General features: G+C 42.5%; 1 protein-coding gene across 1 annotated transcript in view; it reads right to left on the bottom strand.

Annotated features, from left to right (window-relative positions):
* scfd2 (sec1 family domain containing 2) overlaps positions 1-26,254 on the bottom strand; it is a 102,848-nt gene that overhangs the window by 59,227 nt on the left and 17,367 nt on the right. Inside the window, exon 4 of the mRNA XM_075484702.1 lies at positions 22,670-22,845. Coding sequence (XP_075340817.1) covers positions 22,670-22,845 — 176 coding nt within the window. The remainder of the gene's footprint in view (positions 1-22,669; positions 22,846-26,254) is intronic.

The raw sequence follows: 26,254 nt of genomic DNA, 5'->3' as shown, positions 1-26,254 counted from the left end.
CTACGGAATGATGGGAATGCCACAAAAAAAAAGAATAAATCTGCAAAAGAAAAAGAAAATGACTCAAGAACTAGAAAGAGGAATTAATGAAAATGAATGTGGAAATAAGAATAATTTAAACTAAATAAATGTGGAAGTATTGTTTTAATTAATTTCTATTTAAATTAATTTAAAAAAAATACATCCACATTTATTTTTCAATAATTCCTCTTAATAGTACCAACCTGGACAGGTGGCCAGTCCATCACAGGGAGACACACAACGCTTAGACTGCATATAACATTTAGTGTTTTTGAATTGGCATGCAAACTAATGCCAACCCTAACCTTAAACCTAACTAAAACCTAATCTTGACATTCTAAAGAACTTTATAAAAACACATTCAGCAATTTCCCATGAGACCCTGAGAGAAATGCTATCAGTGGTAGAAAGACTGGTCTCTATTCTATGAACTGTGCAGATTTAGGGACAGTGCTCCTTCCAGGAGTTACAACATTACTGCTATAATAACAGGAAGCTAACATTATTATTTCAATTACTGAATCCACTGGCCCTGCTGCCATGTGCTAATGTGACCATTAAACAAAATTACAGATCAACGATGGCATTTCTCTGAATAAGTAATGCTAATTTTAGGGCACGCAATTACTCTGACAAAGCCATTACTTTAAATAACTTGAAGGTTTCTTGTCATGACACAATATTTCCCAAAGAAAAGTTGACTGTGGATAAAATATAGAACCCTTCTTTGTTGTCTGAGTAGGCTCAGCAGATTGGCTGACTCTAAATGGGTTATTGGTAGAAGGCTGAAGCAACACTGGCCTCCTCAACAGACTTTTGCACCAATCATAAGCTCAATCTTGCATTATGGTCTGGTTTAAATCTGTCTGCCAGTGATTGACAGATTACTGTTTGGCATTTCCAACCATCCTGGGGTCCATAAAGGCTCAATCTCGTCCAATCACAGAGTCTATCCAAACTCCGCCCCAGCCGAGCTCAGCCTGAACAGGAAACCAGCTCCAGATGCAACCCCTGGAGGAAGGTGAGTGTTTCAGATGCAGTGCAGTACGCTAACCAGAACCAGGCCTCGCTCGCATTGCTCACTGCATACACAATGAACCTTTTTCTGGGCCTGAGGGGAAGGGGGAGGGGCGTGTTTGGAGGTGTAGGTCTCAGACAGAGCAAGAAGGTCACTAATTCTTGGCCAAAGTCTCTGGCCAGCCAAGAGTCAACTCAAGGAGATGCCAGGCAATTTTTTGTTATTACCGTAGCAGCCGTAAAAAAAAAGAAAAGAAGCTCGCTGCATTCTTTTGAAAACACACACATGTGCTTAATTTGCAAATATGTAATCACATCCAATTTGCATTCACGAATAACAACACGCAACGCTGGAAGGAAAACAAGCAGACTTCAAAAAAACAAAATACATAAATCCTGAAGCCAGAAGACTGCAACTAAAATTTTGACTCTAAATCATGTACAGCAAGTTCACTATTGATTTCTGCTAGAACAGCTGAAGGGCAAACAAGCATGTCTTCACTCTCAGAGAGGCTGGCAAGATTCTGAACATGTAAACAACACCAGAACTCAGAGGAAAATCAAAAATCTTCTCCCAGACATTCTGTTAATGAGCAACGCATCTTACCCTTCCAGCACAACCGCACACATACAGTATCTCTGCAGAGACACATGTTCATTGTATCCTGCGGCGATGACAATGATGAATCCGACAATGGCTTCACCGGAAAGTTTCTGTTTATCAGAAGGAGGAAATTTGCCTTAAGTTGAGCTGGAGTGGAAAAAAATAAAGTTGATCTCTGGATCTCTTTTAACAGCCATTGTCCTGGGCGAAAGGTGTAGACAACGCAGCAGGTTTTTGTCAAGGAGAGCGGAAATGGAACTCAAAATACAAAGAAGAGAGTGTGCACACAGAACAGTGGAGAATCACTTACGAATCAAATCCATCAACTAGCTTGAATCTCACTCTGCTAGAGTCACATTTCTCCATGAGTCCCACATCTTTGCATCCCCCTCTTTTTTCTTTTTAAACAAAGAAAGGCAAAAAAATTGCATTGCAGATCATATTGGTATTGGTTCGGCATCGTGTGCTAACAGCTCACATTCTCACAGGTGAACATTGCCACATCATATTTGCTCGTTTCTCATAATTGTGACCTCTCAGAGGGCTGTAAAAGAACGTGAGAGACTGTTAACACTCCAACATCTGCAGACATCAGTGTTTACTTGCCATCGTACAGCTACCGCTCTTCAAGAGCCGTAATAAGCGTCTGCCAATGCAAGCCAAACATTTCCTACTGCTGCTGCTTTTCATGAAAGCAAACGCAACTGAGTAAAACAGGTGGCTTTTATTGTGGGGAAGAAACAGCGTAGCCAACTTTACTGCGTCCTGGTGTTGAGAAGAAACCCACTCACACCGTATGCAGAACGCATTCAGATGATGGTTACTATAATCTTTGACTGAAAGTAGCGACTCAAGGGGAGTTTGTTTGGTATTACATGACATGTATTGTTACCACAAGCGACCACAGGTAGTGAAAAATAAACTCAGCCTGAAACCCCAGGGATTAGCTCTCTCCACTAAACGTTTCATCACCCAGGTGACTTGATGACTATGCAAAACCCTTCTTGAAAGCAGAAAGAAAAACAGAAGAAAACAGGCCAGGGTTTTCTTTACAACAAATCTATTAGCACCCTGTGAAAACACGAGACGCACAGCCTGACCCACTACTGGTCAGCTCCAGCATCCCTGGGCTCAGACAAAAAAAGACAGAGGAGCCAAAAACACAACAAAGGAAGAGAGAATAAAGATAAGACTACTTGATTGATTGGCTGATTGGACAGAGTGTTGTAAAGTACAAGATTTACGGTGGCCCTGAAAGCTCCGTGCGCTGGAACAGAAAACACATGCAAGCAGACGATACGCAAACAAATCAAGTAATCGTCTTTAACAGTCTGACAATGAGGGCACAGCTGTAAAGAAGGTTGCAAAGACTGAAGACATGGCAAAATAACTTGGTTCTTCTAGGCGGTTGTGCTTTTAAATGCTCATTTGCATGCATTTTCTAAAGTTGCAGTGCATTGAGCATTGATTGGGAAAAGCTTTTTTCGGTAAGGTGACCTCTGCTCTGGATCCATCATCCTGATGCCTGTCCTGCTGATTGAAATAAAGACATAAATCTTGGCGTGAAACAAGGCCCAGATTACCACACAGGGTGCGTTTTCTTTCTGCCAAACTAAGCGGTCTCTGCATGCTGATCTCCATGCTGGACTGTTGAGGGGGAAAAAAAAATCAATAGAAAAGTGCACACAGATGCGCACAGCTGAAGTTCAACTCGCTAGAGGAGGGTTGAAAAGGGAGCTGCCTCTCTGTCAGTACATGAAAAAGCTTTCGATGGCTCTTACATCAGTCCTCCTCTCTCCCACCTTTCATCCTCTCTAATCCACCAACTCCACATCTTTCTGTCTTTTATCTGCATTTGTCTCCTCTTAAAGTCTGTGTGACATAAAATTGGTCTGGCTCAGAGCTCGAGGGCTGTAATTTGGAGAAGACATGGGACCCAATCCCAGAAACAAACACACAATCCTCTCCCTCCGCCCTGCCACCTCCAGTCAGCCACATGGTGGTCACTGCGGCTGGAGCCTGTCTGCCCGGCACACGACACCCCGCCTGCTTATCTCACTTTGGCTAAGATCTTTTCTTAGAAAAATTAACGATAAATGTGAACATTTTTCATTAAGGTCCAACACTCAAAGAGTGTTTGGAAACAAGACAATTAAAGAGACTTTTTTTTTTCTTTATAGTTGTATTGGCTGCAACAGATTATGGTGTAATTCACAAGAAGAGAGTTGCTCTGCAACCACAAACCCCGGGACCACGTTAAACCTCCCGCACCTTTCTCACACTGAGAAGAACTGAGTCATTCGCATTTACGGTTAGACGCATGCATGCAGGCAATCGCACAGAAACACACACACACACCCCTCCTATTGCAAGGGATAGTACATTGCATCCACTACTAATTGACTAAGGAGGCTCCTGCAGGGAGAAAACATCCTGAGGTGAAACAGACTGTTTCAACAAAACAACCCCAGTTTAGCCGATGGAAGTCAAAGCAAAAGCAGCAAACTTCAACCTTCTGAAGTTTTACAGTTTCACTTCACAGCACAGCCGCTCAAAAATGGTTTTGATAGCATATATCACTTTTCGTTTACCAGCAGTAAGAGCATAGCTGGTGTGTTTTCACCTGAGTGTGTGTGTGTGTGTATTATCCTGGTAAAACATGCTCCTAGAGACACCGTAGTGGCAGCACCACAGAGGAAGTTTTGAGTGTTTTGGTGGGTGTATATAATGTATGCCTGTCTGTGGATACATCTTGTCAACAATACAGCATGATAACCGTGCAGTCAGGAAAGAAACAACAGCGCAGTTGAGCTAAAGTCTGACCTGTGAATCACCAACCCATGTTAGAATCCAGTAACTACTCATGTACTCATGGGTGGAAAGGTCAAACGCCGACTGATGTGGCTCTCATCACAAGACAGTTTCCATTCATAAAAAAAAAAAGTCAAACAGACCCTGTGATCCCAGTGTCTGTCTCACATGTGGAGGGGAGGGTGTCGAACACATGGCGATGGGGGTTGAACACCAAACTTGCAAAACGGAGGCGATTTCAAAATAAGAGCTCAATTCTTACTGGTAGTGCAGGGCAAGGCTAAATGCTAATGTGCAATTCCTGAGAATCTAATGTGATTCTGTTCTGTTTTTAAGCCTAATGTATATGTGAAAGAGTGTACAAGAGTGTGCACCTTAGAGAGGGATCACGTTTTTTGGATAAGACAGATGTTGCTTTTTCATTCGGTTCCAGGGCTTGTGGAGAAATGTGGGGAAAGGAACATTGGGGGGCACTGTTGCGCCACACCAAGTCCAGAAATGCTCCCGCTCAGCCTGCACAGACTCAACCACATCTCTCTTCTTTTTCCCTCCAAAAATCTGTCCAGGAAAAGTCCTCAATTATCAGGACAAAAACTGCAGTTGAAATAAAGTGTTAGCTGCCTGCTATGTGGATCACAGCTCTGCGACTGCATCTCTGTCCAAACGGCCATTTCTGGCCTAGCAGTTGGTCATTGTAGGCTGCCGTGGAGATCTGGAATGGGTCACTTTCTGTGCTCAAGACTGAATAAAATGCGGAATACATCACCATCATACTGAGAGTTGCGTCACTTTCTGGTGTGTTTGTCAGTATTATGAGGTACAGCTGGTGTGTCTCACTGAAGAGGAGGTGTGTGTGTGTGTGTGTGTGTGTGTGTGTGTGTGTGTGTGCGGGGTGCACATATTCTTGTGCAACATCTGCCAGAAGGCAGGGCTTCTTTTCTGACCTCACATTAACACACAGGTCAGAGAGGTAATGTGGTATCTATATGGGGCAATTCTAAGTGAAAAACAAAAAGAGGCTATATGCACATTGCACATCTGTTTTTAAGTAATGGGATGTAAGACTCACTAAAGGGAGGCTCTGTATTTCATATTTTTTCTGTTGTGTAAATAAGGTCTTCATCGTCATAATCTGGACTTTCCTGCCAACCTGAGCATATCTCTATGATAGACGCTGAGAAACGCGCCTACGCATGTCTGCTCTTCCCTAAACATTTATAGAACGCTCATTACAGAGAGGGGCGATGGAAAACAACTAATCTCCCTCCATTTACTAACACATGCACACACCTGGGTGGATGTTCAGAGTTAATGGAACGTTGTTTATGAAATCATAGTTGCAAACAAGGACAAGCATTAAGGAAGAAAACAAAAAAACAAGGAAGAGAGGAAAAACAAGGTTTGGGTTGATGGGAAGGGAACAGCCTCCACAGAGATGTTATCGCTGTAGTGACGGTGGTGTGAGTGTGCTGGCTGGGACACATGATACTCCCCGATGACCACATTTGTTATGTGACTCAAGTTTTATTCTGTATTCATCACTTGATTATGACTTACAGGATTATTTTAGTGTCCGAGGAAAGGGCTAACTAGAGGAGTGTTAAAGTCGATAAAAACCGAAAGAGGATGAAACAAAACAGATATTCTAACGTCTGCATGCGAGCACTAAAAAGGGTTCGGCAGTAACCAAGTGCAGACAATTCATAAAGAGGCGAGAAAGTAGGGTCAGAGAATGGAGGCTGCAGGGATGGGTAATAATGCCAGAAAGAAACCTTTCGAATAGGATAGAGGAGACACATGTACTTATCAGTAAGTGTCATACTTTTACTATTTCAAACTTTTTATCTAATTCAGAACTTATCTCAAATACATACTCGCTGAACAGTTAAAGCCACCTTGGTAATCTAAGCAAAATTAGCCATCAGTGCTGTGACTGGGAGATAAATCTACAGTGTACCTGCAGTCTAACAAAAACAAGGTCAACAGTTATGATGTTCCACATAAAAAAAAGGGACCGATCCTGGATACCTGCAGCGTAGAGCTGTAGAGCTATTCTGTATATGCTGTAAGGAATCCATGAGCTGAGAAGCTAATAAACTATGAGGAGGGCGCTAGCGGCAGCTCATCCAGTCCAAAGGAACAGGCACTAGCTTCTAACCACCGGGACCGGGTCTGGCTGACTGAGTGGCCTCCACTAGCCACCAGGACAGAGCAGAGAGTGAGAGTTTGCCTCCCTGGGGGAACCGAGTTCAGGCAGCTAGCCCCAGCTAACTTCTAGCTTGTGCTAGCTCGACATGACAGGCACCAGATTAGTATATTCATAAATCCCATTGACAGTACAGGATGAGAAAAAAAAGGAGTCATACAGGCCACTTTAATGCCACAACTCTTTTTTTTTTCCAAGGCAAAATCTTTAATATTCGAGTGGAGGCGACACAGATGAGTTTTTAGAAGGGGAGCGAATCTCCAAGCGCCACACAGTTGAACTCGATAATGATTCAATGGGCCACGGGGTGCTTTTTGTCCGTCCCTGGAAATGTGTGATGAGGTTTCTCACGTTGGACTTCTTTCCAAAATCTTTTAGTTCAACTTTGCAGAAGCCAAAGTGCTTCCATATGCCAGCTCTTAATGCTGAGGGTAGCAGTTGGATTTCTTTCTCAGTCACACTGTGAACGCCACAGATTGTCTGGGCATTTCACTCGCGCCTTTTCAAGTTCCTCCTTTTGCATTCCTTCAGCATTGCTTTACTAAATAACATAAAGAAAATCGGTATTTGACATTTGTGAATAAATTCAGAAGTCTAGAAATTCAGTCCAACTAAGTCCACTGCAAAATATAGGCAGCAAAAGTAAATGGACTGTACTTGTATTGCGCTTTTCTAGTCTAGCTGACCACTCAAAGCGCAAAGTTGCGTGTTATGCCTGTGTTGACTGAAGTGTCACACGAAGGACTACACACAGCATGCAGTCTGGAATAAGACGGCACAGACAAACAGCATCAGTCCGCAGACAACATGTCTGCACGCTGACATCCATTGCTTAGCTGCAATTCCATCTGTTGTAACACTTTCAGTATCAGAGGGCTTTAGTGGGACCTCTTTTTTGGCGATTCAATTTGAACGCAGACCCACAAACAAGGATGGGGCTGAAGAGAAAGTAGTTGGGGTCAGGACGGAAACAGCCAGGGTTGATTTCTCTTTATATACGTGTATGTGTGTGTGTGTGTGTGTGTGTGAAACACAGTCCTTGTCTGCTGACACTGGTTCAACACACAGGCTGAAATAGAACAATACAAACAACATCACCCAGAGTTTCTCCTCCACAAACATTCCCACCGCTTTAAGCCCACAGCTCAGCTAAAAAACACTACGAGGAGGGGCACTGGGACAAGCTGAAACCACTAATACACGCTAACACTTATTTTTTTTCTTATTTGACTTATTTTTATTATTTGTTTCGTCTTGGACACAGTACATAATTCTCTCCATGGTTGTCTCCCCTTTCCCAGATTTCTTCACCCATTCCCCCAGTGTATCCCACTCTCCTCCTCTCACTGCTTTACTTGTGAAAGGCAGAACTCTTCTCACGCCAAATCTCACAGACCCTTATCTGACATGATGAAAAAATAAAAATAAAATCCTCCAAGAGCAATATAACTTTGAGAAATCATAACTTACATCTCTGACAAAATCAAGTGCCGGAACTGCTGCATAACACAAACTGAACAGCAGCTGCGTCGACATTTTGCAAGAACATCTTGCATGACTGGGGAGGTGGAGTCACGAGTGGACCGCTTGACCAAATTTTAATTGGAAAAAAGATTCTGTTTTGACTGCTTATTCCATCCATTTCACTCTTTCCTTTCCACTGTCTAATGTAGGACTGACGTAAGGGTCTTGGGGACCACCTTCCCTTCACAAAATTCTGGCTTCACAAACTGTTCGAGCACACATTAAACAACTGAAGACGGCAGATTGCTGATGTTTCTTACACTTTCTGACTGCTCGTGTACACGTAGTTCTCTTTTTGTGTTCCTAATGTTTGGAAGTTTAAGTTTTGGCTGAGTTTTCAAACCGGCAGAGTGTCTCAAAATGTTGGTCCAACTGTCTCTTTGTGAGCTTTTTGGCTTTGCAGCCCAAGGCGGCCTCACTGACAACCTCCTATCTTTATTTAAATTTAAATACGACGATGTGTGACGATGTTTGACTGTGTTCTCTCTGATAAATGTAAGCCGTTGTCTGGTAGTAAATCCTCAGCCCTCCCCACAAGAAAAAAAACCCAACAGTCTCTTCGTAGACCATGAAAATGTCTCTCTCGTCCTCATCTTCTCCCATCATGTCTGCCCTTCTTGAACAGATGGTAAAGACATCACTAATGCCTTGTCTGTCTGTTTGTCTATCTTGTGATGCAGCGCAGAGCCTCTCCATTAAACAAGACCTAAAAACCTTGCGCTGGCAAAGAGGTGCAGCTTCTCTAAACACCACTAAGACTGTGAGAATCATGTCACTGTGCGCTCGATGGTCAAAGTGGTCGAGTATTCCAAATATATCCCACTTAACGAATATCATCCCTTTATTTCTATTATTCAAACAGAATTTTCCCACTAGTCCTTTCCTTAGTCACTTAGTGAACACGTGTGTTTTTTAAATTTATTTTTATTTTCTATTTTTTTTTTACTGTGGACCAAGTAATTTACTCATTTCCTCCATGCTATTATTTAACCAGCACATTTGAGATAATTTTCATTAAGGTCTTGCTCACACAGCCATTAAAGGGAAAGGTCAGAGGACGCAAATTCCAAAGCTAAAAATATAGCTGCAAGCAGTGATGGGGGGGCCTAGCAGCATGGCACAATAGGCAAGGCTTGGGCTGCCCAGGAAGGCATCGGCGTAGAGTTTGATTGGCTGCCACGGGCAAACGGAAGCGAAATAAAAAAAATCCACATGATAACTTATGTGCGGCTTGGTCTGAATATTCAATGTGCCAAGTCCCGTGGAGATTGGACAATCTCAGTGGCCTTAAATGCTTTTTGAAGGTTTTCGATTAAATTAAAAAATGGCAGAAAATCCAATATGGCGCAGATGACGTCATGAGGTGCTATAACCTCGTCTGCGTCCAGGGATTCCAACAGTACCTCATTTGTGAAATTTGGACCAAGGGGTCCAAAGATATGAGCAAAAATGCATTTTTGCTACATATAGCCCCACCTATAGGCCAAACGTCATCAAACTTCTTTGCCCTTTTACCGCAGTGGTCATGAGTCTGTGTTACAAGTTTGACGTCATAACATCAAATGGTTTCCAAGTTATGGCCTCACTTCCGGTTTGGTGGCGTCAACCTCGAGTTTGATTCGCTTTTATGGAAAAACGGAAGCCGAATTAAAAATACCACACGATAACTTTTGTGCGGCTTGGTCTTAAGAGTCTATTTGCCAAGCCTCGTGAAAATCGGACTATCTCTGTGACCTGAAATGCTTTTTTAAGGTTATTGATAAATTTCAAAATGGCGGAAAATCTAAGTATTGACGTCATAGGGGGGACTCAAGGATTCCAACGATGCCTCATTTGTGAAATTTGGACCAAGTAGTCCAAAGTTATTTGAAATTTGACATGTTGGTGGCGCTAGAGAGTAGACTATTGGGGCATGAAAATTCTTGGGTTTTTGTTTGGCACTGTGCTGATTACGTGTGCCAAATTTCACAACTTTTTACCACAGCGTTCATGGGGCTGCCATAGACTTCAATTGCAGCGGAAACGGATCAATAATAATAGGAAAAGCCACTAACACAATGGGTGCCTTCGCAGCTTCGCTGCTAGGCCCCCAATGACTTAACGTCCACAAAGAAAGTAAAGACGGCACTATAAAGATGATTGCGAAGTCTTTTAGCGGTTGTTATTTGGTGTGGCGCACTATTCCTCCGTACCGCCCCACCCTCACAGATATCACCTTCAGTGAAGAATCATCTTCAGAAACGTATCTTTTACTCTCACCACAGGCTTCAGTATCAGAAGTCAGCGGATCGAAACAAGTCCTGTGGACTGACGACGCTGAAATAAAACTCCCTGGCCACACTAAGCAAAGAATGTTTGCAGAATTTCAGGTTGTTAAGCGCCGGGCTGGATCGATCAAGCTTTGCGGTTGTGCTGGAATTATTACCTTGTTAGAGGGGAAAACTGATTAAATGAAATGGCAGATTCTTGCCAAATTCTGCCGGGAAACATCACAGGAGCTGAAGTTTAAAATGAGACGGCTTCTACAACAGGAAAATAATACTGTGAACACCTCGAATCAATGGGCTACCTCTAGGGATGCAAGCTGAATGTTCTGGCATGGCCCCTCACATTCCCTAAACCCAAACATCTGTGGATGGACCTCAAAAGTAGGTCCAAAAATTCTCACGAAACAAGCAGTGAAGCAGTAATAATCCAGGTGTCCCATTTCTTTTTTCTGCTCTTATTCAGTTTTCTCCATTCAATGTATTTGTACAGCAAAAACTCGCAGGCTTAGGAAGACGAACCTTCATGTCGTAGCACAAAACAACTCCGATCGGATCTAATCACGCCCTAAAATTTTAGGAACTATATCCATTCGGAGTGCTGTAATAACAAAGCTTACTGGCTAACAGTCAAAACTTTACCATCATTTCGAGTGAAATTTGGATTTCGATTTAGTGTCATAAATACGTAAGTCAGTCTATAAAACTGAATAACTGAAGTGGAAGTAGCTTTGTACAAAAAGATATTGGGTCACAGTGAATAAATTAAATGAACAGTGAAGTTCATTTAATTTATTCAGCTTCTTTTTTATTTTTATTTTGGTCTTATTATATCATCGCTCCAATTTATGTGAAGATAGCGTATAAAACCAAGTCTCCTCAGCTGAGAGTCAGTCAGTAAGTTTAGGCTCAGAATCCCCCAAGTGGCTAAGTTCTACTTACCATCAAATGTAGCAAAGTAAAATAACAGCTTGTCAAGTACTCACTGCAGACTTGAATGTTTTTGCTTCTTGAAGCTATTTTTGTTATTTTGAAAAGGTAAAAAAAAAAATGGAGATGGAATCAAATCATTCTTTAATCAAAAGTGCTCCTGATCCTGCTTTAGTGTTAAAGGTGTGAGCTGGATTTAACTTGATGAAAAACCTTCAGAGAAGAGGTTCGAAATCAATTCAACCTTTTGGGGGGAGCAGTTTCTCTGCATGTCATATTTTCGTTATTCCATCTAAAGTATTAATGTCAAATATGAAACTTTTGTTCAGGGGGAAAAAAGAAAGGAAAAAAAACCTTCAGTTTGTTTTACTTCAACCTAAAAAACTGTCTGACAAAGTTTGAGGCTTTTCAACATGGGAGAATCTAAGAAATATTAGAAACTAGTTTAATCTTATGAGATGAGATCATAATTAACAGCAAAACCGTCTAATTGTCTCGGTGTTTTCATTGACACGGAATTCTAAGTAAGTTTGAACCTTGGCAAGGAGGTTTGTTTACTTCCAATGACATTAATTGGAGAAGAAAAACTAATGCTACCAACTTTAAACTATAAGTTAATGCAGTAACGTTTCCAAAATGGCCAAAGAGCTGAGCCAGCCTCACTGACACATTCTGGGCACAAAAAGATTCAGATATGCTTTGTGAATGCACAATTCAATGCAAAGCTGCTTTATTAGATAACAGATGTACCAAGAGGTATCCATCTTTTACCACAGGGTGTCTTTATGAATATTAAGAAACCATCACTATCATTTCTTTAAATAATCCATCATGTATGGATTTCTTTTATTCTGTATTACAAGCAAAAGCTCTGGGCCACAGTTTTGTCTTTTCAAAGAAAAATGAAGCAGTGGGCAGAGTCAGCTAATTACAGATTGTTTCATGCAAACTTGCAAAATAAAAATTGGATTCTGCAGTTTCACCTCTGGACTGTTATCTTTTCGGCAGGATGTGGACTGGTGGTTAGTACAGTGTGAACGAGGACAACTGAACTTTTGATCCTCACAGCCAGATGTGCGGCATGCACCTAATGTGCTATCTGAGTAAGTGCTTCAGTCGCTCGACAACCAGCTCCTAATAACCACAACAAAGAAATGACACTTACGCCAAGGCTTCTGACTATCTTAGCGTGAACGGGGACACCCAAACAGAACACACATTAATCAAATAATACATGGTGGAATTTATCATGCCCCATGAGCACACAATAGGCGGTGCGCAAAAGGCCCATAAACCTTAATGTCGTGAAACGCGCCCCTCGCAGCCATCTCTGCTGTGATGTTTAGATGTGGCGCTCACAACACAGAAACATGGCGACTGCTAACATGAAAGAGGCAACAGCCAGAATCTTAAATAACTCAGAACAAAAGAAAAAAACAACAACAAAAAAAAAACAAAGCGGGGTGGAGAAGATTAAGTCTAAAGCAGCAGGAGAATGGGACAAGGGGACACATGGCAGGCGTATGAGCAATCACTCCCCTCCTCAACCTCTTCAGGCCTCTCTAGCCCCTCTAACCCCCCCCCCTCCAACCAGCTCATAATTAGCGGTTCGGCGTCTGCGCTCGTTTTGGGTTACTTTTATTTCTTTTCCCATTTACATGAAAACAGCAGTGGGACAAACAGGCCCACATGTGCTTCAAAGTACAGCAAGCTTAGAACAATAGAAGAAGAGATGTGGGGCATACGAGTTCACCCCAGATGAAAGCTGGAGTGGGAAAACTCAGGAATTGATGAGTGGTTTTTCAAATCAACTTTTCCTATTGGATCGACTATAGTATGGAGGGCTGGAACAGCTTAGTTTTGGCTTCCACCGGTATACACCATGTCAGGCAGTGGAAATTCTTCAACGAGGCTCTGCTGGCCTTTCGCAATGCACTATTTTCCAACTGCCCACATGTTTGATTATATCGGTACGATCTATGTATTCGTGTCATGTATGGTTCAAAGAAATACATCTCTCTGTGCGTTGCATCTAGCCAAAGTGTGGGCAACTGTCTCCATTTGTCATGACTGCACCAAACATATCCAGCATTCTGGCGAAGGTTCTGACGCAGTTCTACCAAATCCATTTACAAATATTTTGTCAGGGCGTACATGCTCACACTGGCCGCTCTTACAGGGTGTTTCAGTAGTCATTCTTAGTCCTTCTGCTCTGCATATGGGTTCCAAAGATCTAATGAGACATTTGTAAGAATAAACAGAAGAGCAATATTATTGATAACTACAGATGAAAGGATTAGGGGGAGAGAAACACATATGTTTGAGGATGAGGAAAAACTACAATGAAAACAAGACATTCAAAACCAAGAGAGAAAGTTCTAACAGTGTGGAATGAAGGGGGGGGGGGTATTAATTACCTCCAGACCCCAACAGAGAGCCTGTGGGGGGTTGGGTGGGGCATCACCATATTCTCTGCACCCTGATGTCAATCATGTTACAAGGGGAGGGGCGTGGTGGGTTCCCTAAAACTTCCACCACAGATGAGTTTAATTTGTAGATCACACAAGCTGATTCCAAGACCAACAAAAGGCAAACACACACACACACACACACACACACACACACACACACACACACACACACACACACACACACACACACACACACACACACACACACACACACACACACACACAAACCTAAAAGCAAGCGGTGTTGTATGCATTTCTTTTTCTTTTCATCAACATATACTGAGGAAGAAATGCAAATTCCAGCTCAAGGTGAAAGCTGAGCTCAAAACCAGATACAGCTATGATTGTCACAATCCATAAGCTGTGAGACATTTAAAGTCAAAGCGGCCTGGAGTCTGTACGGTCCGATTCCTCAAATCAAACAAAATGCCCTCCTCCGAAGAAAATGCTCCCACGACTCTGAGATGCTGTGGGATTTGTTTCAGATTCCTCCACCATGAGCTTCTCAGACATTTAATCAAACACAGCATTCTTTCAAAATCAGAGGTCCTCACTCATCACACAGGTCATGGGATAGAATTGAGTTCCTATGACAAATCTGAGATAGAAATGAAGCCGAAATGGTTTCAAAACTCTGTTGAAGGTGGCGCCATCGCTTAGTTGGTAATAAAGGCAAGACTGACTCCGTTGTAAAAGCATATATTACACAAATGGTGCACTTCACCTGACCATACACCCAATTCATTTGGATTCAGATGGCTGAGCTATGTTGTTACATGTGGAGCAAAACCCCGAGGGAGTGAAGGTAATTAATGACAGAACAAGGGTGGCAAAAGTCTGTCTCTTATTGACCTAAGATGACCCTCAATGCTTAGTTACTATGGTGATTGGTCAGTCTCATTCCCTCTGGGTGACAAAGTAGTGGGCACAAGGGTGGGGGTTAGAGAGGAGAATGGGGTGCAGGCTGGGGTTTCAGATGGGTATAATTCCACAAGATATCAAAGAGAAGTCTTTGTCCCACCTTTGCTTCATGACCTAAGGGGTTCTTTTCTCCAATGATGATCACCTTTAGCCCATTTATCTCCGTTTAGAGCTTTCACGCCTCTCCCCATCAATGACAGAAGAGGGTGCTACTTTCCTAAAATGTCCCCAATTCTATAGGTTAACGGGAAAGTGGCCAAGCAAACTGTAAGATATCACTGTCAATTGGCTAAAAAGGTTGAGCATTCACAATCAATCAACCAATCACATCAAACCTGGACTGTCGTGTGACTACCTGGATGGCTGAAATCAAGCCGAGACGGTCAAGTAAACTACTCAATCACAATTAAACCTTCATTCTAGCTCCAAATATTTCATCGAGCTCCAAGTCTCTCGGTATCCAAAGAGGACACCCTGGAATGTTCCTCTGTCTCCATTTCAGATCAGACACAGAGACACAAAGACGCATGTCCTGTGGGCTGTGACCTTCCCTGGCCTGTGCTCAGCAGGTAGTGACAAATGACCTGATAGTTAATCTGTCCTGAGGTGGAGCTTTCCAATGAGGAACAGAGAGCCTGTTTGTGACAACAGGAAGTCGAGACAATGTTTCCAGAATAAGCACATTAAAGGATGCACATGCATGAATGCTTGCAAGCACACACGGACACACACACACACACACACACACTTGCAAGTACATCTGGATACGGTTTCAGATGCAGAATATCACGGAACGAATGGCACATGAAGAGTGACGAGTGACATAGAAACTGAGGGATGACTTGTGTGTCACTCAGAGAAGCAGAAAGGCAGAAAGTGTTTCAGTGGTGAGCTCCATCTGGGACAGTGAGTCATTGTTGGGTCCTTTACAAGTACCTGCCTTCTTAGTTAACGGTCAGCTTTTTCTACGGCCTTCCCCTGTAAACAATCCAAGTGTGAATGCTGGGCATTGTGGTATTCCCCCCCCATCTGTGGTGTCTTGTTGGAGCATGCTCAAATGCAGTCTGACGCCAGGAGGCCAAGTCAGCAGACCACACTGACCCGATTCACCGAGGATGGCGAGGGTTAGTGGGTACTTCATAAGCACCCACCGCTCGCTTTCCCCAAAACCAACTGACATGACAATGCAGCTCAGTACAGCATGGTTCTGGAACACCAAATGCAAACATAAGGGGAGCGAGCAATGTGGACGATCTCAATTTTTTTTTTTAACATTTTCAGTTTGGTCTGAGCGAGGGTGAGAGTCCTTCGGCCAAGGCTGTGAAAAAACAGTCCGTTGAAAAATGTCGTAGAACCCTCAAAAACAAATATTCATGCGGGGAAAAAAAACTAAACGCCACATGAAAAGTCCTCAGGAAGTGAAGGGCTTTCACTGACTCTGCAGTTTAACATCCAGAACAAAGAAAAATACACAGATGTAAGATATAAGCAGAAAATGCAACTTTACGGGGCAACGTCAGAAGAAAAAAATGCAGCTTTAAGTAAAGGAGAAAATGTTTAGTCTTATACACCAATACAAGCCCATCTTATTCTCCCACTTTTGACATTCAGGGAGCTGCAGCTCTATAATTCTAAAGCTATTAACATCAAAGCAATTCCTAAACAGTCTCAGTTCAGTGGGCTGGGATATAGATTTAGTAGAAAGATGCTTAGTGGAACACTTAAAATGCAGTAGATGCAAATTACTATTGAGCTGAAAAGTGAAGCCAGCGAGGTATAATATGAGGCAACTTCATTGCACCTTCTTGTTCCTCGATTTTCCATGAGAGACAAATTGAACACAATCAGCCAGCAGGACGATTAAGGATAAGTAATGCAGACAGAAGAGTGAGCCGAGCACCTATCTGTCTGAAAGAGGAGAGGCAATGATAACAGGAAGTGAGATGAGTTGGTGTTGCCCTCTGGCCTACCAGCCCATCACCCTTGTTAAAAAGGTTCCTCTCTATAAACAGGCCTCTCTCTGCCTATTAAACAGATAGTACATTAGGCCTGCAGAATCTAAACACAGCCGTCAGGGTACCGCCACTGAGGGTGGGGTGGGGGGGTGGGGGCTGAGGAGGGGAAAGGAAAGGGGGCTTGAGATGGGTGCTATTCCTGGGTCTTCCTGGGAGTAAACTCCACTGCTTTTCTCTTCCACTGTAATCCTCTCCAACTAAACACAGGAAGGAAGAGATAGGTAAATAACTCACTCTTTTGATAAACCCTGCTCTTTTCCTGCCACGCATTCCTTCTACTTTCAGAATATTTGCTATCCTGGAAAACACAGAGGTGTAGAGTTTAGTGGAGCGCAGGAGTTCACGTTGACCACTTTAGTGTATGCTATGTAAGGAGACGTATGTTTGGAGAGGGCGCAACAGAGAAAGAGGTTAAACATTACACATCTAAAAGGAAATGCACCATAAAGCCCAGTTTTTAAGGGGAAAGTTTTTGACAAAAGATAAACGGAAAAAAACGACAGCAGAGACAGAGGGGCCACTTTGTTAAGAGGCAGACAGGAGATGATCCCGAACCCCCTGTGACTCGTTCTGAGTGCAGATCTGCGTAGCTCCAGGGTTGGATAAGGGACAATGTGGTACAGAAAGTGGATGGATTGGGAGGCGGTCAGTCCAGGTCAGTGCAGATGTGAAGCTGTTAAACAGTGGGGAACTGGAAGAGGTCAATACTGGACATTTCAGGGCAGTGCCCTGGAGTCATTCACACCCCCTTTGTTACAATTGCCAGCAAACTACATCAAGCGGCGGGGACACAGCAGAGATGCAGAATAAAGGGGAATGTCTGGGATGTGGGGACGGGCTCCATGCACAGGGGAAAGGCCAATTACTGGCTTAAATCCCCCCGTCTGTCTGTGGCATGCAGCTCAGATAAGATGAGAGTTACTCAGAACCAATATCAACATTTTTCCATCTGTCGCCATAAGAAATTATACGATCCAGATGTTACATAAGTATATAACTGTATAAGCTTCGGCATTCTGGGGATCTGTGTGCTTTTCTTCCAGCTTTTTACTGTCAAGCTGCTAACATACAGCAGATCTACAGGTTTAAAGCTCTGCAGGTCAGTGTCTGTCCAGGAGGGATCAAGGGGTGGAGGTGAAGGGTCATGAGTCTCTAGGCCAGAACAGTGACACTGTCCTGGGGGTTGTTAATGGAAGATGATCCTGTTGATCAGACCTGGGAGTATGATTATTTACAACACAGAGAGATGCAGAAACAGAACAAACATGAGTCTGGGAAACATCTTGGGACTCAGTTTGGCTAACGCAATAAAAGTCTGAAAGGGAGCCAAAAAAAGGTCAAGCTTTGCAAACCGTGAAAAGTTTTCAGAAAACACGTGTTTTTGTTGCTTCACCAGCAGCATTTTTCTTTTACAAGAAAATCCAAACTTCTTTGTCTTATTTGCTACCATTCCTCACCGTTTTGGGTTTTTTTCACAGCAGAATAATGCCGTTTATTGAATGGAGGAAAATCTATCTGGGAAAAATGGTTTGTTTGGCTCATTTGAATACCGAAACAGTGTAATATAGCGCAAAATAGTTTTGAGTCAAACATTGTTAAAGAAATAGTTAATTTTGGTAAAAAGAGGTATTTCATGTGGAAAGCATTGAGAGGTTTGCCCTGGTTTCTTACAGTTCTCACATAAAGTGATACTTTTTAATTTGATTAATTGTCTGTAATCTGCAAAACAATGTGAATTAAGATAAAAATCCACACCTTTTTAGATAGTACATTATTCTTCACTGTGTGAACTTTTGTGAAAAGATCTGATAAGACCAAATCAAGAATGCAGTCTTCTAGAAAAAAAGAAAAAAAGAAAAAGACCCCCAAAAAAGGGAGGAAAGCAATTACAAAGTGGCTGCAATCATAGACTAGCATTACATCTATTCACCCTCAACTTTATAGGCTTTCTTTAAAAATATTGACACCAAAGGTAAAATATGCTACCTGTTCCAAATCCAACTGAGATCCATAGTTGCTCAAACCCACTTCCTAAGAACCCACTAGTGTGAACTAATTTGAATCAGGTCGACTCTTCTTTTGAACTTTTTTCCTTCTTTGACAGCAACTTACTATAAGTAATGACACCATTTTTGTGTTTATCCAATTATTTTCTATGGGCTTTGACAAATGAAAACTGATGTTAAGGGCAATGGCTTTGGATCTAAAACTCAATCCTAAGTCATATATTCCCTTCTTCAGACTTAAACACAAACATGCAGCAGAGACGGAGATAAGAACCAGGCGGGCAGTTTGACAGACCCATGGGAGACGGGGACACACAGCCCAGCGCAGCTTTCTGCCAGAACAGTGCTGTGACCAGTAATAACTCTGAACTCGAATGTTTGCAGAGGCGTGCCCTGGTAATCCCAGCAGAGTGAAGCAACAGGCCGGGGTGAGAGGGGTTTGCTCCGTTTCTACTGTGCTGCTGTCATCACAACTTTGTGTAGTGATGTGACAGACTTCTCAACAGCACACTGCAAAGCACACTTAGGCACAACACTGGCCGTCAAAAGTCTGCGATTCCAGAAGATGTAGCTGCAGCATGTATGAAGTCTGCACTCTGTGGGACGCGTGCACAGTACCAGTGTGCGTGTTTAGTTTGGTAAAGCAGAGGCCCTGGCTGGGCTGTTGATGGGAAGGTGCGTCTGTGATGTTCTGGGAAGTGGTGAAAGAGTGAGTCTGTTGAGCTTTTTCACTGGCCGCACCACCCCTGGTCTAACGCTGAGCACGTCTAGCACACACACACACACATTCTTTAACTGTGGGCTGGAACTCGACCAAGTCTGCTCAATCTGACCCATTCAGACTAAAACCCAGTTACATGCCAGACAGCAAAAGCCCAGGCCAGCAAGGGGGGTATAGGTGCAGGCAGGGTGGCAGTGCCAGACAAGAAGATATCTGGCCGTCTCACATAAATGTAAGCACTATATCATGGAGGTAATAAATCCAGTGGCAGGATAAATGCCAAGCATCATACAAACCACATTTACATCATAGTCCAACTAACATGTCAGTGTCCATAACCACATCAGTGCACTTTTCTCATTAATCTCCAGCTGCAAGACCCTCACAGGTATATTGCCTTTCACCTTATATTTGCAGTTTCACATCTGCAAAAACGGTGTTCGTTTCCTGATTTTTTTCCTGTCTGTTCCTGCATATTCAAACATGACTTCATCACCAAAACACGATGCTGCAGCTGAAGAAACGCCGTCTAGGTCACAAAGTAGCTGTCACCCATTATTTCATATTGACAGAGTGAGCATGACTTTTGGGAAAGACGAGCACAAGGCAAGGCCCTGAACCCAATAGCCCTCTTGCCTCAGTGAAGCTGCTGCCCACTCCGAGGCCCCAATGTACCACATGAGTTGGCTTGAAAGAACTCAAACTGTCGCTAGTGATGGAGCGTCGAGCCCTGTCCAGTCGTCCTCACAGCAGCCCTCACACACACACACACACTCAGGCAGAGCAAACACATCTCGACCGCCAGGCAGGGCTAAGAGGCATTTCACTCCACCATTTTGTAGTGTAATTAACTTCTCCGCCTCCATGGTGAGCCAAAAAAAAAACTCACATGGAAATTGAATAAACAGAGGGGGCAGAGAGGACACGCAGCTCATTTCTCTTAATACCTCAATAAAACTGAGAGCCATTTTGATTACTAACATCAACTCTCACATTGTGCTCGCGGCCTGATTTTGAGATCTGATTTTCAAAGAATGTCCTTTTTGAACGTGGGCCAAGTGGTTTGGACTTTGAAAAATACACCGACGCAAGATACGACGGTTATTAACACGGCCGCAATCACTTTAATGAGACCTCGCTCCACCTGCGGATGTTGTTCAGTTTGTTCTCACAAGCTATGAGACTAAAACTGGAAAAGTGCAGTGAGAGAGTTGCTGTGAATCATCCAGGTATGGCAGACACTCATGGGGGAGTGGATCAAAGTGGAGTCATGGAGTAAACGGATACTGGAACTAAAAGCCCTAAAGTCTTCTTCCTTTATTTAATAAACGAGTGGCCCTAGCTGAGCATTAAGGTTTAAGAGGTTGTTTTCAAATTCCAGTTTGGCATGGGCCATGACTGAAGGCTTGTTTTATTTTTCTGCAATTTAGTTTAATAAGTTCCAAAATGCCCTGCTGTCCTATTTGCTCGTCTTACAGCTTCAGGAATATAACGAGGATAAATGAAAATAGCAAGGTAAGAGGAGGAGGAGGAGGAGGAGGAGGAGGAGGAGGAGGAGGGTGAAATGGAGGAGGAGGAGGAGAAATAGTTTTAGTATTAGTTAGCCCTGAATTTGGAAATGTTTAGCTCTGGACTCTGCGTAAATGAAGGAAAAATATGCGCTGACCGCTGCTGAGGGGGTGAAATAAGAGGTTAGCAACAGATGACTGTGTGTACTCTGGTTTTTGATTAATTCTTATTACTACACTTCCCCCTCATCACCTCTGTCTCTCCATCAGACTTTGCTCTCTGACCTTTCAGAAGTCAAATGCATAAAATAGGCCTCTTCCACCTCGAGACTCAACAGGCCTCTAAACATCATGATGGAAAATTGGCCTTTTTGCCATCTTTACTGGATCTGAATGCTTTCCCTACAAACAAAAATGACCTTGTTTATCTTTTCTTTTTTTTCCCCCCACAGGTAGCCGTCAGTTTAACAACATTCTGTCCATCAACCAGCAAACCACCCACTTACCTGTAAGCACTGGTAATGAAATGCCTACTTGACAGGAGAAACATAAAAGGCTACTTCTAGTGGGAATCTGCCGTTTTCCTGTTTACAGCCCCAGTCCCAAAAAAAGTTGGGACGCTGTGTACAATGTAAATAAAAACAGAATGCAATGCTTTGAGCAATGCTGTCAATGCCATTCTCATAAAAACAAAATATTATTCACAATTAGATATAAAAAGCATATAAAAAGATTTAAATTAGACAATTTACTCTTTCATCAAAAATATTAGCTCAAACTAAATTTTGTGGCAGCAAAAAGGATGGACAATAAAAAAAAGCTGAAAAAGTAAATGGTACCAAGAAGAAACGGCTAAAAAAGAGCACCTTAGAGATGCAGAGTCTCAGAAATAAAGATGGGCAGGGGTTCATTCATATGTAAAAATTGCATCTACAAGGAGCAATCCCAGAATTATGTTCCACGATGTAACATTGTGAAGACATTGAATATTCCATCATCTAAAATACATAAGACCATCAAAAGATTCAGTGAAACTGGAGACTTGGTGAAAATCAATATTAGATGACTGTGATGTTCAGGCCCTCGGTCGGCACCTCATTAAAAACAGGTTTGATTCTGTCATGGAAATCACTGCATGGGCTCAGGAACAGTTCCAAATCTCTGTCTGTGAACACAGACTCTATCAAAGCTCTATCGTGCAAAAAAAAAAAAAAAAAAAGCCAACTGAAAATATTATTCGCCACATCTTAAAACGTAAAAAATACGACAAAGTTGACCCAGGACTGATGAGCTGCTGGAATCTTATGTCAGACAGGAATGGGACGACGTTCCTCCCTTTAAAGTCCCGCAACTGGTCAAAAATGCGAGTCACCTGCCTTGTGTTTTTATTTCCATTCTACAGTGTCCCAAGTTTTTAGAAATTAGCGTTGTAGGCAATTTTATCGGTTTAAAACGCACATTCTTTAAGTTATTTAACCAACATTTCTTCACATGTGAAAAAGATCATTTCTTCCATCTGAAACACAATTTTGCAGTAAAAAAGCTCAAAGAAAGTGTCTGCAGGCTTCCCACTTTTTAAGTGGTGAATACTCCCCTGGTTTTCATTACCTGTAGCACATATTGTTACGTTTGTGTAAAATGAGTGCACACCTGCAGCAGCAGCCTCTCAAAAGCCAGGCAGGCATCCCAGCGGGGCAGGCTGGGGTGGCGGAGTGCCTGGGCTGTTGCCAGGCCCAGCTGGAGCACCCCACAGTGACTCTCTAGCGCCCCCCAACTGCTCTGGAACAGCTTAGCGTAGGAACAGAGCTCCTCGGGGGTCACACGGCCTGTGCAGAGGGAATCATGGAAGAAAGAAAATTAGAGCCATCATAAAAATGTATCAACATCAAAAGTACGGAATATATGTACACTATATTGTAGATACAGGAAACAGTTATTCTCTCACAGATGATACAATGATCTGTTGTGTGCCATCTGCTTGGTAACACTCACAGGCACAATTAAGAAAAGAGAAAGACTATTCAACCTCTTGCCAAGTATAACAGTCATTTTAATTACTACCATGCACTCAGCTTAGGGCAGAGGTGAATGACTGATACTACAGCAGACCATAACATCATCTTAATTAGCAAAAGCTCAGAAGGGTGACAGTAGGCCAGAAGGAGTCATTTGTGTGATTGTGTGCCAGTCACAAAGCAAAATTCTTCACACAATATGTGCAAGCCCATTGTGGAAAGTTGCTGTTACAGTTACAGTTCTCAGCGACATATGAGTCACTTAGTATGTGTGTGTATGTGTGTGTGTGTGTTGTGTGAGCTTTGGCATGTCTACATATAGCTGAGGTGCAGCAACACAGATAAGAGCCCCTCTTGAGTGTGACTAATAAGTGTAAATCAGAGGTTTTTACTGATTATTTATAGAGGAGGCAGAGCGAAGCCAGACAGCTCACGGTGTTTGGGATCCTCTGAATGTCCCCAAGATGATTGTCAGAGACAACGAGGAATGGAAGTGTAGAAGGTGTAAAGCTTTCTGAGAGGGGGGGGTGGGGGTGTACACGGCTGTGCAGAGGAACAAGTGGACCACGTCGACCACGTCAGGGCACTTGGACAGAGACAGGGCACACATTAACTCTCCATAAAGCCTACTTCTTCATGTTGATGTTCTGAACCAGCACCAGATGTGGGGGTATTTCCTGTTAAACTACACGGCCAGTGTTTTCTTTAGTGGGGCCAAACACATGACTAGAGGAAAAGCTGGGTAGAGAAAAAAAAAAAAGAAAAAGAAAAATACAAAACAAAACACCCCAAAAAACGCACAGAATACTAAATATATGATAAAGTCAAAGCAGCGCATTAAACTCAGTTTAACCCGATGACAGAAAAAAAATCTACGGATGTGCACCACTTTCAGATGAAAATTTAAGTCATCATCAATTGAGGCAAGAAACAGCCACTAATTTTCATAATCAAATACATTTCTGCAGTCCCGCCTGTTGGAAAACTTTCCTTCCACAGAACAAAGCAAATATCTACAAAAGGGTTGAGATTCTTTCTGAAATTAAAGTATTTCTGAAGAATAAGCTTCACTCCAGACATACTCAGAATACTGAAAAGCTCTATTGTGAACATATCCAGCCATAAAAGCCCTGGCAGTATAAGTGAAGTTCCCAAAGCTCGATGTGCCAACCATAATTCAGCACAGAACAAGGATATACGTACAAAGCGAGGACCAAGCACAAGTTCACCCCGGAATAGGCAACCAATAATGGGGCAGTGAAGGCCGAACGTAATCAGGCTTTACAGCTAAAGCAGACCAGATGAGACTGAGTGAGAAAATGGAAGATATTGGAAAAAAACTGAAAAAAGGGGTTAAGCCAAGAAAGCCACACAAAAGCCTGCTCTCCATTACACACTCAAACAATCCTGGCCGAGCCTTGGCTCTTATCTATGTCACTGAACTTCCCTCAAAACAATTCTGCGATTCCTCAGGCATCTTGTTGCCAGATGAAAAATGAATCCAAGGGCGATGATCTGTCAGCTGAACACTCGTTTCAAGTCAGGGTGTTATTGTTGTAAGTAAAGTACAAGCAACAATACGCTTTGTTCGATTCGTCGTTTGGTTTCATAACTACTTTAAACTATAAGTATGTTCTCAGAGTTTTCTGGATTTCAAAAATATATAATCGACATATCATCCGACAGTGCACATACAAAGATATTCAATCAATTAGACGATGTGTGCGTGAAAAATAAATGATTCTAAATAAACTCATGACATCAGCTGTGAGTTTTTGTTTTTGTCAGGAGGCGCCACATGCCAGACATCTCAGGTATCCACATTACTTCAATTTTTGCTGCTCTTACCCTAAAATGGGAAAGAAACTGAACCTTTTGGCCCTTTTAATGTACTTCTGGGTGCACTTATTGCAAGAACCGCCATAAAACAAATCACATTTGGATTCTCATGCTAGAAACAGCTTGAGTTGCAGTCCATTTCGGCCTGATGTGCAGAAGTGGCAACTGAGACACGGCCATGATCAAAGTCTTCAACAATGCAAAAAAGGGCAGGGGCCAACAATAATTTAGTCCTGTTACTGGAAGATGACTTACATTCTGGGTGCACAGGGTTACACAGAGGCTAAGTGATGTCTGATGTCAATGAAGAGCTGAGTGTTGGCCTGCCTCAGCAGTTGGACAACCTCACAAGCATTAGGGACACAGGAAGACTGAGACAGTTATTTATGCGCTCAAAAGGGAGGAACATCCTTAAACTTGTATTTGTGGATACGTGTTGGGGCCCCTCTCAAGACTTGACTATACATAAGAGCACCAGGGCACCTCCGCCGCTATACAACTCGGGCCTTGGCTAGTTACTATGTCAAAAGAGCTTTCATCTGTTGTTCCCCTTCACCAAAACCTCTTTGCATTTTGATTGTCTTTAAATCTGATCTGGATAATCCCATTTCCTTGTGTTAATGCTGCTTTTGTTTTGTATAATGTATCATGACTGGTAGAGCTCTGAGGTCAACAAATCCATTTTTGCTGGAAGTGCCCAGGTCAGAATACAAACCCTGGGGTGACCGAGCCTTTTCTGTTGCTGCCCCCAGGCTCTGGAATAAGCTCCCCGTCGAGCTGCGTCTTATTTCTGACCTGGGCCTCTTCAAATCTAGGCTAAAAGTCTACTTATTTAGGATTGCTTTTAATACCCAGTAGTATGATTACACTTTTATCTTATTCGATTGTGTTGTATTTTATTGCTTTCACTGTTCTTTTATTGTTTTTATTTGTTTTTACTTATTCTTCTCTTTATTTATTACCTGCTGTAAAGCACTTTGGTACACCGTAAGGATTGTCTGTAAGGGGCTTTATAAATAAAGAACATTTACATTTACATTTACATTTACATGACAATGAAAATAAATATTCACTCATGCTAGCTAAAGCTAGCTAGCTGCTGTGTGAGGATGTGCTTATTTGCACAATGTTTTCTTAAAACTAATATCAAGTCTTAAGAAAGCTAGCTTACAATAACAATGCTAGAATGAGGATGCATAGTAAAGCTAGAAATTGGCATGCTAACTTTTGCTGATTGGAATTAAACATATATTTAGTACTTGGCTTTAAAACAGACAAGCAGGTACGATGATGGTGCAAGAGGAAATGTCAGGGAATCCCCAAATTGATACCAATTCATTCTAGATAAATATGAATGTATACGCTAAATTTGATGTCAATC

The sequence above is a fragment of the Odontesthes bonariensis genome, chromosome 15 (genome assembly GCF_027942865.1).
Source record: "Odontesthes bonariensis isolate fOdoBon6 chromosome 15, fOdoBon6.hap1, whole genome shotgun sequence".
Classification (NCBI taxonomy): domain Eukaryota; kingdom Metazoa; phylum Chordata; class Actinopteri; order Atheriniformes; family Atherinopsidae; genus Odontesthes; species Odontesthes bonariensis.
Note: the sequence above shows the minus strand (reverse complement) of the source record. Positions and strands in the feature narration are given on the sequence as shown.